Source organism: Myxocyprinus asiaticus, chromosome 23, assembly GCF_019703515.2.
Source record: "Myxocyprinus asiaticus isolate MX2 ecotype Aquarium Trade chromosome 23, UBuf_Myxa_2, whole genome shotgun sequence".
Lineage (NCBI taxonomy): Eukaryota > Metazoa > Chordata > Actinopteri > Cypriniformes > Catostomidae > Myxocyprinus > Myxocyprinus asiaticus.
Window position 1 is genome coordinate 125,487 of NC_059366.1, and position 17,014 is coordinate 142,500.

At 39.8% G+C, this 17,014-nt stretch overlaps 3 protein-coding genes across 8 annotated transcripts in view; all 3 read right to left on the bottom strand.

The window, feature by feature from the left end:
• Positions 1-8,069, bottom strand: part of LOC127413738 (serine/threonine-protein phosphatase 4 regulatory subunit 3-like) — a 35,890-nt gene extending 27,821 nt beyond the window's left edge. For all 3 annotated transcript variants that reach the window (XM_051651134.1, XM_051651133.1, XM_051651132.1), the window contains exons 1-4: positions 7,542-8,069; positions 2,715-2,770; positions 2,532-2,630; positions 1,806-2,429 (exon numbers count right to left, since the gene is read on the bottom strand). In XM_051651134.1, coding sequence (XP_051507094.1) covers positions 1,806-2,429; positions 2,532-2,630; positions 2,715-2,770; positions 7,542-7,668 — 906 coding nt within the window. In that variant the 5' untranslated portion in view covers positions 7,669-8,069. The remainder of the gene's footprint in view (positions 1-1,805; positions 2,430-2,531; positions 2,631-2,714; positions 2,771-7,541) is intronic.
• A 506-nt stretch (positions 8,070-8,575) lies between these two features.
• The window catches only part of LOC127413756 (polyribonucleotide nucleotidyltransferase 1, mitochondrial), a 17,680-nt gene continuing 9,241 nt past the window's right edge, over positions 8,576-17,014 (bottom strand). Inside the window, exons 19-28 of the mRNA XM_051651179.1 lie at positions 16,709-16,821; positions 16,543-16,614; positions 13,867-13,930; positions 12,987-13,070; positions 12,809-12,892; positions 12,609-12,715; positions 10,718-10,773; positions 10,549-10,627; positions 10,394-10,441; positions 8,576-9,916 (exon numbers count right to left, since the gene is read on the bottom strand). Of these exons, the coding sequence (XP_051507139.1) occupies positions 9,767-9,916; positions 10,394-10,441; positions 10,549-10,627; positions 10,718-10,773; positions 12,609-12,715; positions 12,809-12,892; positions 12,987-13,070; positions 13,867-13,930; positions 16,543-16,614; positions 16,709-16,821 (857 nt within the window). The 3' untranslated portion in view covers positions 8,576-9,766. The remainder of the gene's footprint in view (positions 9,917-10,393; positions 10,442-10,548; positions 10,628-10,717; positions 10,774-12,608; positions 12,716-12,808; positions 12,893-12,986; positions 13,071-13,866; positions 13,931-16,542; positions 16,615-16,708; positions 16,822-17,014) is intronic.
• The window catches only part of LOC127413746 (balbiani ring protein 3-like), a 3,071-nt gene continuing 2,984 nt past the window's right edge, over positions 16,928-17,014 (bottom strand). For all 4 annotated transcript variants that reach the window (XR_007892697.1, XM_051651154.1, XM_051651153.1 and 1 more), the window contains one exon: positions 16,928-17,014. This exon is cut by the window's right edge. The gene's annotated coding sequence lies outside the window, so the exon portion shown is untranslated.

The following is a 17,014-nucleotide window of genomic DNA, read 5'->3' on the forward strand; positions in this document are numbered from 1 at the left end:
GTGCAAACATCCACTGACATTTTTTTTTTTTTTTTTTTTCACACTTAGAAGATTGATTTCCTTGTTGTTATTCTTTTTTTTCTCCCAATTTGGAATGCCCAATTCCCAGTGTGCTCTAAGTCCTCATGGTTGCGTAGTGATTCGCCTCAGTCCGGGTGGCGGAGGATGAATCCCAGTTGCCTCCGCTTCTGAGACCGTCAACCCGCGCATCTTATCACGTGGCTTATTGAGCGCGTTGCCACGGAGACATAGCGCGTGTGGAGGCTTCACGGCATCCAGCGCGGCAACCACGCTCAACTCACCACACGCCCCACCAAGAACGAACCACATTATAGCGACCACGAGGAGGTTACCCCATGTGACTCTACCCTCCCTAGCAACCGGGCCAATTTGGTTGCTTAGGAGACCTGGTTGGAGTCACTCAGCACACTCTGGGATTCGAACTAGCGAACTCCAGGGGTGGTAGCCAGCGTATTTTACCACTGAGCTACCCAGGCCCCCGATTTTCTTGTTGTTGATCACTTCTCCACATACAGATATTTTATTTCTCCTCTTCCAGCCAGCTGTCATTGAAACGGCACTCCAGCATGTTGATGGAAGCAGTAGATGCAGGTATTATTTCTTACAGGGTACAAACCCTGTAATTATTTTCAGCAATGTCCTGACTGTTTTAATATGTATTTTGTTTTTAATATTAATGTAACTTTTACGTGAATTACATTTAGAACAGGCTATTAGGGTTGCTCTATTCATTCAATTGTTTTCAATAAATACGCCTGCATTCGCTAACGCTGATTCAGTGAATGTATAATGATCAATGCAAGGCAAGCACGTGGCAGATAAATGCCCCTTTTCAGCGGAATTTAGTGTCGGATTTGGCTGTTGGAATAGATTAAGTAAAGGTGCACTCAGTATTTTTTTCCCCATTAAAAAGTTTTACTCCTAAAGAAATGAATTTTAATTTTGAAACATATGTATAAAATCATGACCACTCACGTGATATGAGGACTCCAGTCTTATCAGTAACCTTAAAAAAGCATTTTTATTCTACATGGGGGAGGGGCGCCTCAAGAGGCCGCCATTTTAGAATCACGTGACCAGCTAATACTATACGCTTAATCTCAGTAACCGTCCTGTTATTGGACACTTTCACTCGTGTTAAATTAATCATGGCTCATTGTGAATAGTGAATTTCCACAATGGCATCTGTAACGGAAAACTATTGATTTTGAATGATGCTGCATCCACACCACTAGGTGTCACTCTAAGTCCAAAATGACAAGCAAAAAGTTACTGAGTGCACCTTTAAATGGGCTGCATAAACACACAATGTTTTTGACTGTTTTCTGCGGGTTTATTCTTTTGTAGACAAGTCGACTCCAAAACTTTCAATTAAATGTCAGTGAAATTAGTCGTTATGCTCATCCCTAATCTAAACACACAGAGACAGGCTGAGCACAAAACACGTGATCATTGTGCTAAAAAAAAAAAAAAAAAAAAAAAAGGGGTTTCGCTCTTTAAAAGAAAATCACCGTCCCACTGAAACATTTGGAAAAGCCCAAATAAAAACATGAACAACGAGATTATGGAACGTCTTTACTGATGCCAACATGCAGAAACACACTGATCTGATGTGATGCATGTTGCCATGAAACCCTCGTTAATATCACGTGTAAAACCGAGATCTGCCCATGCCGAATACTTGTTAACAGCCAACATGCCTGTGACACAATAACTCTGGCCTTTTTTCACTTCAGGACCCAGAACATCACCACAATCTTGACAAACAGACACAAGACACGCACCTGTAGCATGCTTACGATCTCCACCTTATTGAAGAAGATGAAGGAGGACAACGTGGACAGGAAGTTCTCCTCAAACACTGACGGCGTGGGCAGGATGATGTCCTGGATGTACTGCACGCGATACGTCTGATGGATCTTCTGCAGGAGCTCCGAGTCCGTGATGGGGATCACCTCTTTGAATTTGGCCGTCTTGGTGAGGAACTCCCGGTGTTTCTTTGGCTGGACCATCGCCGGGTCGTACTCCAGACAGCCCACCACATCCATGATGCAGTCGTCCGAGAACATCACCTCGAACAGAGTGGCTTTGTTGAGGAAGAGCAAGCCGCGCACAATCTCATACAGGTGATGAAGGGCTTCGCGATGCTCCGAGTCCTCGTACGTCCTGAAGAGCTGCAGCAACTTCTTGACGTAACCCGAGCTGGCAAGCGCCAGAGTCAGCTTCTCCCGGCGGATGGGTGATGACAGCACGGACGTCACAAGCTCGGCGATCTCCTCCAGTCGGCTCGGCTCGCAGGGAGGAAGCTCCACCAGGTGACTGCTCTCCGGCATCTCCTCGAAGCGCTCCTCCTCGGATTCATCCATAGGGTCTTGAGTGATCTCCATGGACGGATCTTTACCTTGCACCTAAACAGCGGCAGACACACACACACACACACTTCAGCTCGGAGAGAAAAAAAATCTTTCAATCGTGATGCTGTAAATAAGTCTGAGATGAAGCTGACGCACCTGACAGATCTTCTCCCAGATTTCATCACAGCCAGCTTTCTCCTGAAAACTCAGAGCCAGATCGTAGTTCTCTGCTTCAGACCAGACGATGAGCGTGTCCTGACGAGAGACAGAAGACCTCATGAATCCGACACACGTCTCAGCAGCACTACATGAGCTGGACTTGGGATGGTCTGTACTCACCTGTTGTTTCTGATATGCAGTGTTGGGGTTGATTTTAGACTCTAGTAGTAGTGACCCTACACAACATCAGAAAAACACAAGTCACCCACAACAGCACTGTACTTTAATACTGATTTAAGCTAATCATGACCAATGATTGTGATGTGCTGTAAAGTTCAGGACATTATACAAAAGAAAATTATCTTTGTGGTATTTATTAGGAATGTGCACGGATCGTAGACATCCGGTTAACCATTCAACGTGCCTGTATTCGAATACCAAAATCACCATTCGGTTATTTTACACACATCTTCAACCAGATGCTAGCCCACTGTTAACCCACAAACCGTTGTGTTTTGTGCCAGGTTTGGTCAGTTTCTCAAGTTTAGGGCGAGTTAGTGCTGTTCAAATGTGTTTTTGTGTGAGTCTGAGCTATTTTCCCACAGTTTTTCTATGTAAGCACGCTGAATGGATATCTTTGCACAGGACCACAGCCTCTTTTAGACACCTTGTCAAGAATATCAATGTTTATAAACGGGATGTGCGAGACTAATCGACTAAACGGTACTGATGCAGCTAGTCAGGCAGTGGTGGCTCAGCGGTTAAGGCTCTGGGTTACTGATCAGAAGGTCGGGGGTTCAAGCCCCAGCACCGCCAAGATGCCACTGTTGGGCCCTTGAGCAAGGCCATTAACCCTCTCTGCTCCAGGGGCGCCGTATCATGGCTGACCCTGCACTCTGACCCCAGCCTAGCTGGGATATGTGAAAAAGAAGAATTTCACTGTATATGTGCAAATGTATAATGTGGGATAAATAAAGAAAATTAATTAAATTATTAATTAATAGTCGACACTGGATTACTAGTCAGTCAATATTTTTCCCCACAAAACTGTTCAGCATTTTTACACATTCATGTTTGGCTTTATATTTTTACAAAGGTCGCACTTAACTTACTGTCATGTTACATTTTAAATATAATTAATAATAAAATTATTATAAAAGAATATCTGGAATGGATGCATACAAAATATTCTCAAATTTCACATCAGGCCACACATGCTTCTCTCTCACTCGCAGAAAAATGTCCTTTCGCAAGACAAGCAAAATAGGCTTTTTTATTTTTGTATTATTGGTTAACATTCTCTACCAAACAGCTGTCATATTAGATCATAGGCTAATGCACGTTGTGAAATACGAGCAACTTTTCAACTTTTTGTTAATTATTTTCAACAACGGCCTCCTGACTGTTTTAATGAATTCCATTAAGAACAGTCTATTAGGGTTGCTCTATTCATTCAATTGTTTTCAATAAATACTGTACGCCTGTATTTGCTAACATTGATTGAGTAAATGAATGTCATGTTCTATATTTAATTATCATAATGCAATGCAAGCACGTCGCAGATAAATGCCTCTTTTCAGCAGAATATCGTGTCAGATTTGGCTGTTGGAATAGATTAAATATTTTAAATGGGTCGCATAAACACATGTTTTTTGACTGTTTTCTGAGGGTTTCTTTTTAGACTAGTTGACTCCAAAATGTATGTTTAAACATCAGAGTTAATTAATGCATCTCCAGACACTTTCATTCGTTGCGCTGCATCTAGCTTTGTTATCACAGGCATCACAAAGATTAGTTCTGAAGAAGTTCATCATGTGGCAATCATGTATCCATTGATCATGATTCCAGCTCACTGTGGATTTATTCCCTGCTATTTTCAGTAGTGTTTGATGCATATACATTGCAATAAATGTTCTTTATTCAAGAGTCCCGACTCAAGTCAAATAACCGAATAACCGTCTGTGAACCCCTGTGGTTAACCGAATAACCGTTATGGTGCACATCCCTAGTTTATTTCATATGTGACCAAAAGTGGTTCATTGACTGTCTTCAGTTAGTCAAATATTTTCATTCTGAAATATAGTTTAAGATATAATTTTAAGACTTAAATGGTTAGTTCACCCAAAAATGAAAATCCTCTCATGTAGGCTTGTTATTATTAATAACAGTCTGATCACGGTTATTTGATCTACTGTGATTATTTGAGACAACCGCTATTATTGAGCATTCTAATTCCAATCACATTTAAATGCCCAAATAAGAGAATTTTAAATGAATATACTGTATAAATTGCCATGAATGGCATGTTTGTGTCATTCAGTTGAACTCCGTGTCCGAGCGTCACTGAGCCACACTGCGGACGTCAACCAGCTCCTGTCCCGAAGAGTGCGTGAAGTGCTCTGATGCCATATAGAGATATATATATATATATATATAAATAAAATATTTTTATTAAAATATGTCATGTAAAATACGAGTTCAAAAAACAACAGTGTAAATGTAAAGTTGACCAAAAAGTATTTAGGAATATTTTGATATTTAAAACATTATTTTTCATGTCATTCATAAGTTTTTAAAGCCTTACAAAGAAACCATATATCTCTATTTTATTATTTGATTTATATATTTCAAGTTAAACATGTAAAAATGACTTCTTAAGGTGTATGAAGCACACATGCAGAAAAAAGCACACCTTAAGAAATATGACTATTTATATGACAATTAATCGTGAAAGACTCAAAACAGACAATTAATCGTCATAATGGCAATTATTTTTGACAATTAATAGTCAACCAAATTTCAAAATCGTGACAGCCCTACCCGTGACAGGCCTATTTACTTACCTTTAAGCCATTACAGATGTGTATGACTTTCCTTCTTCAGTCGAACCGAAATGAAGATATTTATTAGCACATTTCAGCTCTTTTTGTCTATACAATGCAAGGAAACGGGTGCCATCCAAAAGGCATATTTAGGCAGCATAAAAGTAAACCACACGACTCCACTTGAAAAATGTATGTCTTCTGAAGCAAATCAATAGGTTGGTGTAAGAAACAAATCTATAATTAAAATGCTTTTAACCAAGTCATTGCTTCCATCCAGCGCTGTATTGTCGTTCCTCTGTTGTATACAAAGCAAGTGCTTTTTTCAAGTTTTAATTATAGATTAACTTTTTACAAAAACTTTTCAATTTGCTTCAGAACACATTAATTGATCAACTGGAGACGAGTAGATTACTTTTATGCAGTCTAAGGGGCCGTTTACACGACAACGTTTTTAACTAAAAACGGAAAACTTTATGCGTTTTGGCTGTTCGTTTACATGACAACGGCATTTTGGGGCCTGAAAATGCAAACTTTTGAAAACGGGTTTCAAAGTGCAAGTTTTTGAAAACGACACCATTATCGTCTCCATGTAAACACACAAAAATGCAAATTTGTGAAAACGATGACATCATGCGCACGTGTATTACATGTTCAGTCTATGGGCATGCGCGCGAGTACTTCAAAACAACGCGCGAGACATTCAAAACTACAATGGTGGACTACAGGACTGTGTTTGTGCTGCTCAAGATTTTGAGTTTATTGACGCTTCTCCAGCAAAGTAATTGTAGTAATAAAGCAATCTCATCGTCCGTCCAGACAAAATTACTCGATGCTTTCGCCATCTTCATTGTTTGTATTCACCGCTCTGTGGAAGAATGCTTATATGTGCAGGCACGTAGTGTTTCTTTACAAAGTGACATCACCAACTGCATGCATAATACAGCGTTTAGTCGTTTTCGCGGATCCGTGTGAACGCGAAACTTTTCAAAAACGCAAAAGGAAAAACTTCTCCGTTTTTAGTACATCATTGTCATGTAAACGTACCTTAAACATGCCTTTTGGACCATCATACAGCCAGCAGCCTGATGGCACCCATTTACATGCATTGTATGGACAATGCACCCTCAGATCATCACTGATCCTCCACCAAATTTCACAGTGGGTGCAAAACACTGTGGCTTGAAGGCCTCTCCAGGTCTCCGTTTAACCATTAGATGACCAGGTGGAGGATCGGTGATGATCTGGGGGTGCCTCAGCAAGGCTGGAATCAAGCCACGTACAAGGTTATCCTGGAATAAAACTTGCTTCCTTCTGCTCTGACAATGTTCCCCAACTCTGAGGATTGGTTTTTCCAGCAGGACAATGCTCCATTCCACACAGCCAGGTCAATCAATGTGTGTATGGAGGACCACCGGATCATGGCCAGCCCTATCTCCAGACCTGAACCCCATTGAAAACCTCTGGAATGTGATCAAGAGGAAGATGGATGGCCACAAGCCATCAAACAAAGCCGAGCTGCTTGTGCCAGGAGTGGCATAAAGTCACCCAACAGCAATGTGAAAGACTGGCAGAGAGCATGCCAAGACGCATGAAAGCTGTGATTGAAAATCAGTGTTATTCCACCAAATATTGATTTCTGAACTCTTCCTAAGTTAAAACATTAGTATTGTGTTGTTTAAAAATGAATAAGAACTTGTTTTCTTTGCATTATTCCAGGTCTGAAAACACAGCATCTTTTTTGTTATTTTGACCAGTTGTCATTTAATGCAAATAAATGCTCTAAATGACAATATTTTTATTTGAAATTTGGGAGAAACGTTGTCAGTACTTTATAGAATAAAACAAAAAGGTTCATTTTACTCAAACACATACCTATAAATAGATCATTTTACAGATGTCCAGTAGCCTTGGACCCATATATCGGCCAATATTTGGCGGTTTTGAAATGATCATAATATTGCCGATAAGCCTGTCAGATGGACCCATTAATGGAAGTACCAAAATCACACATTTGTTGTTTTGAGATATTTTTGAATCAATTTTGTGTAAAATAAATGTAGCAATTTTCTGTTAACATGCCATTTTCTGAAATGAATCGCATTCTAGCAAATGCATCTCATAGAAACATGAGCTTGTGGTGAAGAATTGGAGTAGTTTTCTTCAGATGTACATGTATTCTTACCATCAGTTTCTGCAGTGACAGCGAGTGATGTCCCCTTCAGAGTGTCCACATGTCCAGTCCCTCTGTCCTCCCACTGTCTGTCCTCATTCAGTGTATAAACCTTCACACGCCGACGAGTGTCACTCATCTTTACCTCACTAAACCGACACAAACACTAACCGAAACAGACTGCCTTTACTCTCGAATATCACTCATCTTTACCACACTAAACTATCACTCCGCCGGGTATCACTCATCTTTATTCACTAAACCACATAAACCTTACGAGTTTATCTCCGAAATATAACCAAACCCCGGACTGAGCCTCACAAAACTAACCGGCCTTCAGTCTCTAACATCATCACTAAACTGAAGTAAATTTACAGCAACGGGATTAAAACGCCCTAATCAGTCATCTTCACCTCGGAAAATCAGCTCAAACCCCCGCTCCGTTTATACCTCTGACCACACATTCTCATATTAACCGTCAGTAATGTGTTTGTGTGAGTATCGCCGCCATCTTGTGTGTGTTATTCTTCTTCATGACGGGTGATGAGATGCCGCCGCGGGGTTTCCGCTCACGGGCTAAGACACACACTGTTTCCATGGTGACCACCGCGATTCCACTTGAACTACACCATCACTGTCAAACGTTCAATACATTCATAAATACTCTTATTAAACGAACAATGTCTTAACATTACACATTTTCTTTACATCAGTAGTGAAGTACGTTTACTTTTGTGTTCCACATCATGTTCTCTGGAAAGTTCCAGCAGTTGTTACAATCATTCTACAAAACGGGGCCACTTGTTTCAAATATGCACATTTGGTTGAAAACAAAACCTTATTCAAATAAAAGCATATATTTATCTTTATTTTCCCTATATTTTTGTAAACAATGTATTATTAATACGACTAAGTTGTGACCCCGGTTTATGTGTCGACCTTGTTGCCATCTCCCTTTTAAAGTAAATGTATTTGAAAAACCTTACCATTTTAATCACTGTATTATGTGTTTTGTTAGTTTATCAGTAGAGGACTATACAAAATCATACAGCTGACATTTTAATAAAGTAAACAACTGATAATTGAAAGGAGGATATTTATACAAATATACTCTTTAAAGGGTTATTTCACCCAAAAATAAAAATTCTCATCATTTACTCACCCTCATGCCATCCCAGATGTGTATGACTTTCTTGAAATTCTCCTCCCTGCCCAGTAGGTGGTGATATTGAAGAATGTGAATTGCCAAAAAACTAAAGAATGTTAAAGTGGAGTAAAAAAGGATTAAATATTGATCTGTTTCTCACACAAACCTATCATATCATTTCTGAAGACATGGATTAAACCACTGGAGTCTTATGGATTACTTTTATGCTGCCTTTGTGCTTTTTGGAGCTTCAAAGTTCTGGTCACCATTCACTTGCATTGTATGGACCTACAGAGCTGAAATATTCTCCTAAAAATCTTCATTTGTGTTCAGCAGAAGAAAGAAAGTCATACACATCTGGGATGGCATGAGGGTGAGTAAATGATGAAAATTTTTTTTGGGGGGGGTGAAATATCCTGAGAGGCCCGTTGAAGTTTCACAACCTTGAGCACAAGACTTTAAAACTGTAATTAAACTGTATATGGTAACTGTCAGCTCTTACATTTCTGAAGTCATTATTGTATCCAAACATTTAAATGTTTTTAGCTTGGGATTACACTATTTGTTAACACTTATATGACTGAAATATATAAAATATATATATAAAATACCCTGTAAATCTCCTTAGCAAAACTGGACAAGGCACCCGTTTCATAAAAGTGCATATTAACAACCGCAGCTGTTTTCTTAATGTTGCCAATTGGTTCCCTAAAATAACCAAACAGTAACCATTCGATGACAGCAGGTGACTGTGGGATTCACTGTTTAAAAGAGAGCCCATTTTAATTTATCATGATTTTACTGCAGCACTCGACCATGAAGACTTTTGTAAGTGGTTACCGCGTAAACGGCACAGTATAAAAATAATAATTAGTAATTATATTATTGTTAATACATAATTATGAACAGCTCTAAAAATTCACTTTCCTTCCTACAAACTGTTTACGGTTTCAAATTTTTATACACTTTTCAAACATGATGTGTAATGCACAAGTCAGAGTTGTGTTTGTCACATGATGTTAGTAGTTGGGGGAAAGACCATTTATTATAAAATACATTATACTATAATGTACAAAAGTTCATGAATAGTTTATGAGTCCGAGGAGTGCTCATGAGGTGTTGCTATGGAGATGCTGTGTCTGTCACTCAAGGTCTTGACGACCGTCGCCGTGGGAGACTGAAGGACTTTACGAGACAGTCGCATTCGGCCGTCTGTCGGGTCGCGGCCAAAATACTTAACCTGGAAACAGAAAGAGTTCAACTCAGTCTCACAGTTCATGGGACGTGCGAGTGATGTGCGCACAGAATGAAAAGATGTTCTTTGATGATAACAACTGTTTGAAGTGTTCGGTGGTGTTCATCAAACACACACTGATGTTGACTGACAACACTAAAGATTTTCATCAACAACTTGGACAGACAGATAGACAGATTTATGAAAGGTAATAAACTAAACAGTTTGTCTACACTCTGTTAGTCTGGTACATTTCTGGAAATGATATAAATTGTGCATGTGTGTCTATGGATAGTATGATTGGGAAGGACATTCTCATACTAGAGAGCATTTGACTGGACAGACAAACTGTCAAACTGTAAGAGACTGGACATTTAAAATCATTATAACAGCAAAAAATAATTGTGTCCACTTGTCAGAGCTCATAGACATGAAGTAAAAGACACATGTTGGTTTGATGAGGTGTTTCAGGGACATGTATACCTGGATCTGCTGTCCAACCTCCAGTCTGAGAGCACTGGGGTGTTTAATCTGAAATAAAAACACCAGCAATGATCCTCAGAACTGTACAGAGCATCTCTTATTTCTCCATGATCTCAGATCACATGCACAAGAAGCGGAGGAGGATGTGTATTCACCCGTTTGTGGTCAAGTTGCGAGTTGTGTAGCAGCACAGCGCTCATGTTCGGATACAGCTTCACCATCACACCAATGTCCCTGGAAACATCATTGCAGTACAAGCTCCATTACTGAAGAAGGGTTCAATCTTGATCATCACTGCAAAATGAGTGATGCAGAGTGTGTTACCTGATCTCTGTGATAGTGGCCGTGTATACGGCACCAAACTCCAACTGTTCTTCTTGCTACATAATACAAGACAGAAAATATCAGAGCAGAAGCGAGACAAAACTGATCAAACACAAACAAACAGACAGACACAAGCTCATGAATGACTCAGTATCTTCAGTCAGTGTGAAATCATTCACTCTAGATCAACTGCTTCAGGATACAGATTTACATACAATACAGAAACAAACTTCATCACACAAAAGTAACAAAAAAAGTCTAAAAGTCAAACATTGAAATGTATGAATATTACCATGAACTACACAGGCTCAACAATAAGCAAAATTATTAACATGACAGCGTGAAAAGGAGTGAGCAAACGCCCTGCAACTTCTTAAATTAAGGTGTTTATGCCCGTGTCATGTTTATATGTTCAAGCCATATCATGTGAGAGATGTCTAACAGTGTGCCGCTGTCCATGGCACTGAAGTCCGACACGCCTGATTCATCAACTCTGAAACCTGATAAGTCCAACTGTAATGGTGTCCGTGCTCACCAATGCCGAGAAAGATGTTGCGACTGGTCCACCCCGTAGTGTTGTTGATTCTCCTGCATTTAACACCCTCTGAGAGAGCAGACACTGTATCATTAGAAAGTAGCGTGTTCTGTCGCAAACTACAGTGCTTCACTCATACCGCGTTACCCTGGAGAAAGAGTACATGTTAGCCAATAACTTGGCAGAGTCAAGCTCGGGTGCCTGGAGTTCTCCCTGCAAGTCCAACGTACCTACCGCTTCTGTATGGATTGTGGCAAAGTTGATGCCGTCACAAAACCTGAATGTTTCTCATTGCCATGCATGGACTGCATGGATCAGGTGGGATTTGCCAGGTTCATAAGCAAATTCGATTTTCTTTAAGGATATTGGCAGGTACCTCTGACCACCCACGCCTTCCTTACCCCAGACGCCCTCCTAAGTTATAAAGTCTTGACCTTCGGCACGTGGATCGCGCAGGCTACATTCCCACGGCTGCTACTGTCATCCTGGAAAGTGTTCCTGGGTGTGAAGCCAACCAGTACGAGGTTGTTTTATACAGTTCAACCTCTTCTCTCTCTCGAATTGAGCAACTATTCTGTGCATTGTTAGAAGCAAATGTGAATTCGGCCAGGCGACTGTTACAGAGTTTGGGAAAATCAAGTCCATCCTGTGCAAGCAAAAGTACAAGCCATCTGTGAATTTCCTGAAGAACGCAGGGAATTACGGCACTTCTTGTATGTGGTTGGACATTACCACACCTTTTGCAGAAAATTCTTGTCTGCAAGTCTTCTGAGGCTTGTTGTTCACTGCTCTGGTGCCAACCACTCCTGAGTTCACCAGGTCATTTAGTCTTGATCCAGTGACATCAGAGCCGGCGCAATCGCCCTCCAGGAGGGAGTCAATTGTATATTGTGTCACTTCTCTAAGAAGCTCACAGTTTCTCTGCTTCTCTAATTACAAGTGAGGAGCAGCTGTGTTACTGCAGTGGAGAAGGTGTGATGACAACTGCAGTTGTAAGTGTGCAAGTTTTTCTTGTTTTTTTTGTGATGCCAACTACCAGCAGCCTTTGTGTTTGAGCCTTTCCCCTGAATAAATCAAAATGAGCTTGTTTCATGTCCTTGTTGCTGCGATTGGCTGGGCTGTGTGATAGACATGGAGCAAACACTGGGACAAATATTGTGTTAATATTAGCCAATGAATTTGAACTAAATACCGTGAGCTTGATTGGACATACAGTCTTTGAGGTCAATCAAAAGTTGATAAGTATTTGAATTTTGCTATCCTAACTATTGTTGCATCCCCGCAGGCTGCGATCAGAACAGACCTGTAAATTGAGAAGCACTGCTTTAACTGTTAATGTCCAGCTGATCTACGTACATCATCTTTACAGATCTCTCTGATGAACTCCTGTGCTTCATTCATGGCGCTGGGTGTCGGGGCAAACACACAGAATGTCTCCTCATCCACCTGACTAATCGTCACACCTAAACAACATTATGTAAGTTAAGATTGATTTCTGCATTCACAGTGAAGAGTGCTCAACATCAGCTGGTGAAGATTCAGATCTAGGAACTGACCTGTCTGGGCTTGTAATCTGCGTAGATTATATCCTCCTGGACCGACAAATCGAGCTCTTCTGGATACAGGCACTTTCACATTCTCTGTGGAAAAGAGTTTCTTCAATCAGCATCAGAGAAACACAAACCAGTGCAAAAATCTTAAGAGAAGAACATCATCATCTTCACACCAACATACCAACAACCGGCCCATTCTCCTTCCTGGAGCTCCTCGCTTTAGATATCGTCTTGTTCATGATGCTTAAGATCTCTTTTTTGGCCACTAAACATGAAAACATCTCCAATGACATGAGGTGAATAAAAATTCAATACAATTACAAAATTCAGATGAAATACAGTGTAAGAGGAAGGGTTGTCAAATAATGCAGTGTTCAGTGGTTCTGGAAGTAAAAATCTCATTCATTTCTCAATTGATTTTTACCAATAATTTATAATCCTTTAAAGACAGATCTACTGTGAGCTGTGAGGTTGTTCATCGATGGTATAGTGTTCTGTTGAAGCATCAGTACACGTTGTTTCAACTTCATTTGTTAAATAATTGTGTTTAATAGCAGAATTCCTGCTGAAGAACTAAACTTCCCATAATCCTGAAGAGAAACAACCCACCAATCAGACAATCAAAAGAGCTCTGCAGCTCTGCCCACTCCCATCATGCACTGTGAAGTTGTATCTGAATATTTTGTATGAATATATTGTTTCTCTATTTATAATCAGCAACTTTAAATCAATTGTTTTTAATTCGATTACATCATTCGCAATGCTTCATGGGATTGTAGTTCATTCCCTCATTAAAGACGTAATGTGCACAGTCTTGTATCTTTGTCTTTTTGTCTGATTTCCAAACACTTTTCTGCTTCAAATGTTTTGTTATGTTAGATGATTCACCTCAGAGCTGGTTGGTTTGGTTCATGGTCCACAACTCTTTTATGAAGGATTTTATTAAATCCAGATGGAAAAAACAATTGTGAAAAATACTTCTGAAACAAAGACTGCTGAAAAAATTGTGTGTGCACTGATGCACTTTATTAAGTGAAACACAGATTTGTGTGTGTGTGTACCTGTGGCCTGCTGTATGGCCTCCATAACAATCTTCAGAGGAAGTCCAGTGATCTTTATATCAGCCTGTGGAGATAACACACACACACACACACACACACACACACACACACATCACACTGAGAGCTGAAGTGGACAGAAACATACACACACACACACACACACACCACACTGAGAGCTGAAGTGGACAGAAACATACACACACACACACACACACCACACTGAGAGCTGAAGTGGACAGAAACACACACACACACACCACACTGAGAGCTGAAGTGGACAGAAACACACACACACACACACCACACTGAGAGCTGAAGTGGACAGAAACACACACACACACACCACACTGAGAGCTGAAGTGGACAGAAACACACACACACACACCACACTGAGAGCTGAAGTGGACAGAAACATACACACACACACACACACACACTGAGAGCTGAAGTGGACAGAAACATACACACACACACACACACACACACACCACACTGAGAGCTGAAGTGGACAGAAACACACACACACACACACACACACCACACTGAGAGCTGAAGTGGACAGAAACACACACACACACACACACACACACACACACACACACACACACACACCACACTGAGAGCTGAAGTGGACAGAAACATACACACACACACACACACACACACCACACTGAGAGCTGAAGTGGACAGAAACACACACACACACACCACACTGAGAGCTGAAGTGGACAGAAACATACACACACACACACACACACCACACTGAGAGCTGAAGTGGACAGAAACACACACACACACACACACACACACCACACTGAGAGCTGAAGTGGACAGAAACACACACACACACACACACACACACACACACACACACACACACACCACACTGAGAGCTGAAGTGGACAGAAACATACACACACACACACACACACACCACACTGAGAGCTGAAGTGGACAGAAACATACACACACACACACACACACCACACTGAGAGCTGAAGTGGACAGAAACACACACACACACACCACACTGAGAGCTGAAGTGGACAGAAACACACACACACACACACACACACACACACACCACACTGAGAGCTGAAGTGGACAGAAACATACACACACACACACACACACACCACACTGAGAGCTGAAGTGGACAGAAACATACACACACACACACACACACACACACCACACTGAGAGCTGAAGTGGACAGAAACACACACACACACACACACACACACACACACACACACACACACACACCAGGGCTGTGCAAAATTCAGAATGAACTCCCTTTCAATTCATGAGTTGGAATTTGAATTGGCCACGCCCCACAGGAAGTTGAATTGGAATTTGAATTGGAGTGATAGGAAGTGAAATTTACTGAATTGCAATTCAAACAAATTCAACACAGACAGACTAAGACCCATTTTGTGACATATAATTACATTATTTGTAAATGACATTTTTTCCCTAATAGGTAGAATATTGTTTTTTTGACTTGCACATGCAATTTCTCTAAAAATAAATAAATAGACATCAAAAGATTTTGTTTTTGCTGTACAGCACCAGAAATGATCCACCACATTGTTTTCAGATAACTTCTTGAATCTATTGATTGTTTAATATATTGAGCAAATTAGAGCACTCTGGAAAATATGTTTTTCCCCCATGGTCCATAAAATGAAACTGTATTAAATATAGAGAAAAAATCATTTGAAACATTATTGCACTTTATTATATTAAGTATTAATTATTAATAGTATAAAAAGTGATGTGTTTGTAGAACGTAAAGAAATTAAGTTTATTAGCTGAACTTAATTTAAGTTCTGCCATGACTTTTACAAATTAGCTGTACAAATTACATATTAATTTGACATATTTACCAAATACATATTTAAATTAAGTAACTTTAAAAAGATTTCTTAAACTCTGTCAACTTACTGCTATGAAAATTGCTTCCTTTACTTATACTTCTATAAATATGCTGAGCATCTTTAACAGTTTTAAACCAAGTAAATAAAGGAAGACATTTTCATTACTGATCGCATAAACACAACATATAAAAGTACTTTAAAATGACACACACAGAACTCGACACATGGTATGTTAAACACGACAAGAGTAACAATCAACAAATTGGGACTGAACCACATAAACATTTTGTGTTGACCGATCTGAACTCAAATAAATGCATTGATCCAACTCCCTGCCCGTTCCTGAAACTTGCCAAGCAAAAAACTACAATAATCTACTACATTTTTCAATGTTTTTCAGTATTGTTTACTTAATCTAAGACATTTTTTTACAGTGTCATATTTATGGAAATATCCCATTCATTATGCATATGATATTATGATAACATGTTATATTGAAAAATCAAATGTATTATTAAAAATAAACAAAGTCTTTATTTTGAATTTTCTTCTTTGAGTTTCATTACATTTTAATTCTAGTTCCTTAAATTCAAGTCAAATGAAAAATTAAAATCATCCATTTGGTTAGTCAATTCAAATTCTCTCCAAATTTAGGAATTTAATTGACATTCTTCATTCTATTCTGAATGGTGCACAACCCTGACACACACACACACACCACACCGAGAGCTGAAGTGGACAGGAAAACACACACACACGCACACACAGAGAGTAAACACTAGTGTATGAATGTCACCTGCAGAGCTGTGATGCCTTTACTCGTTCCTGCCAGTTTAAAATCCATGTCTCCATTATAATCCTCGATTCCCTAATTCATCAAAACATTCATAAGAACACAAATATGAACACACTACAACTTGAAAATGTTTCTTTTTAAATAATGAAGACATAGAATCATGTACCAGTATGTCAGTCAGTAATCTGTAGTCGAGAATATCAGATGATGATTTCTCATGGTTGGGTTTGGATATCAGACCGATAGCGACACCTGCTACAGCTGAAGAGATGGGCACACCTGAAACACACACACACACACACACACACACACACAACCATATCAAAAGATTGTTACATCTGACACACACACACACACACAACCAAATCAAAAGATTGTTACACCTGAAACACACACACACACATACACACAACCATATCAAAAGATTGTTACACCTGAAACACACACACACACACACACACACACACACCCA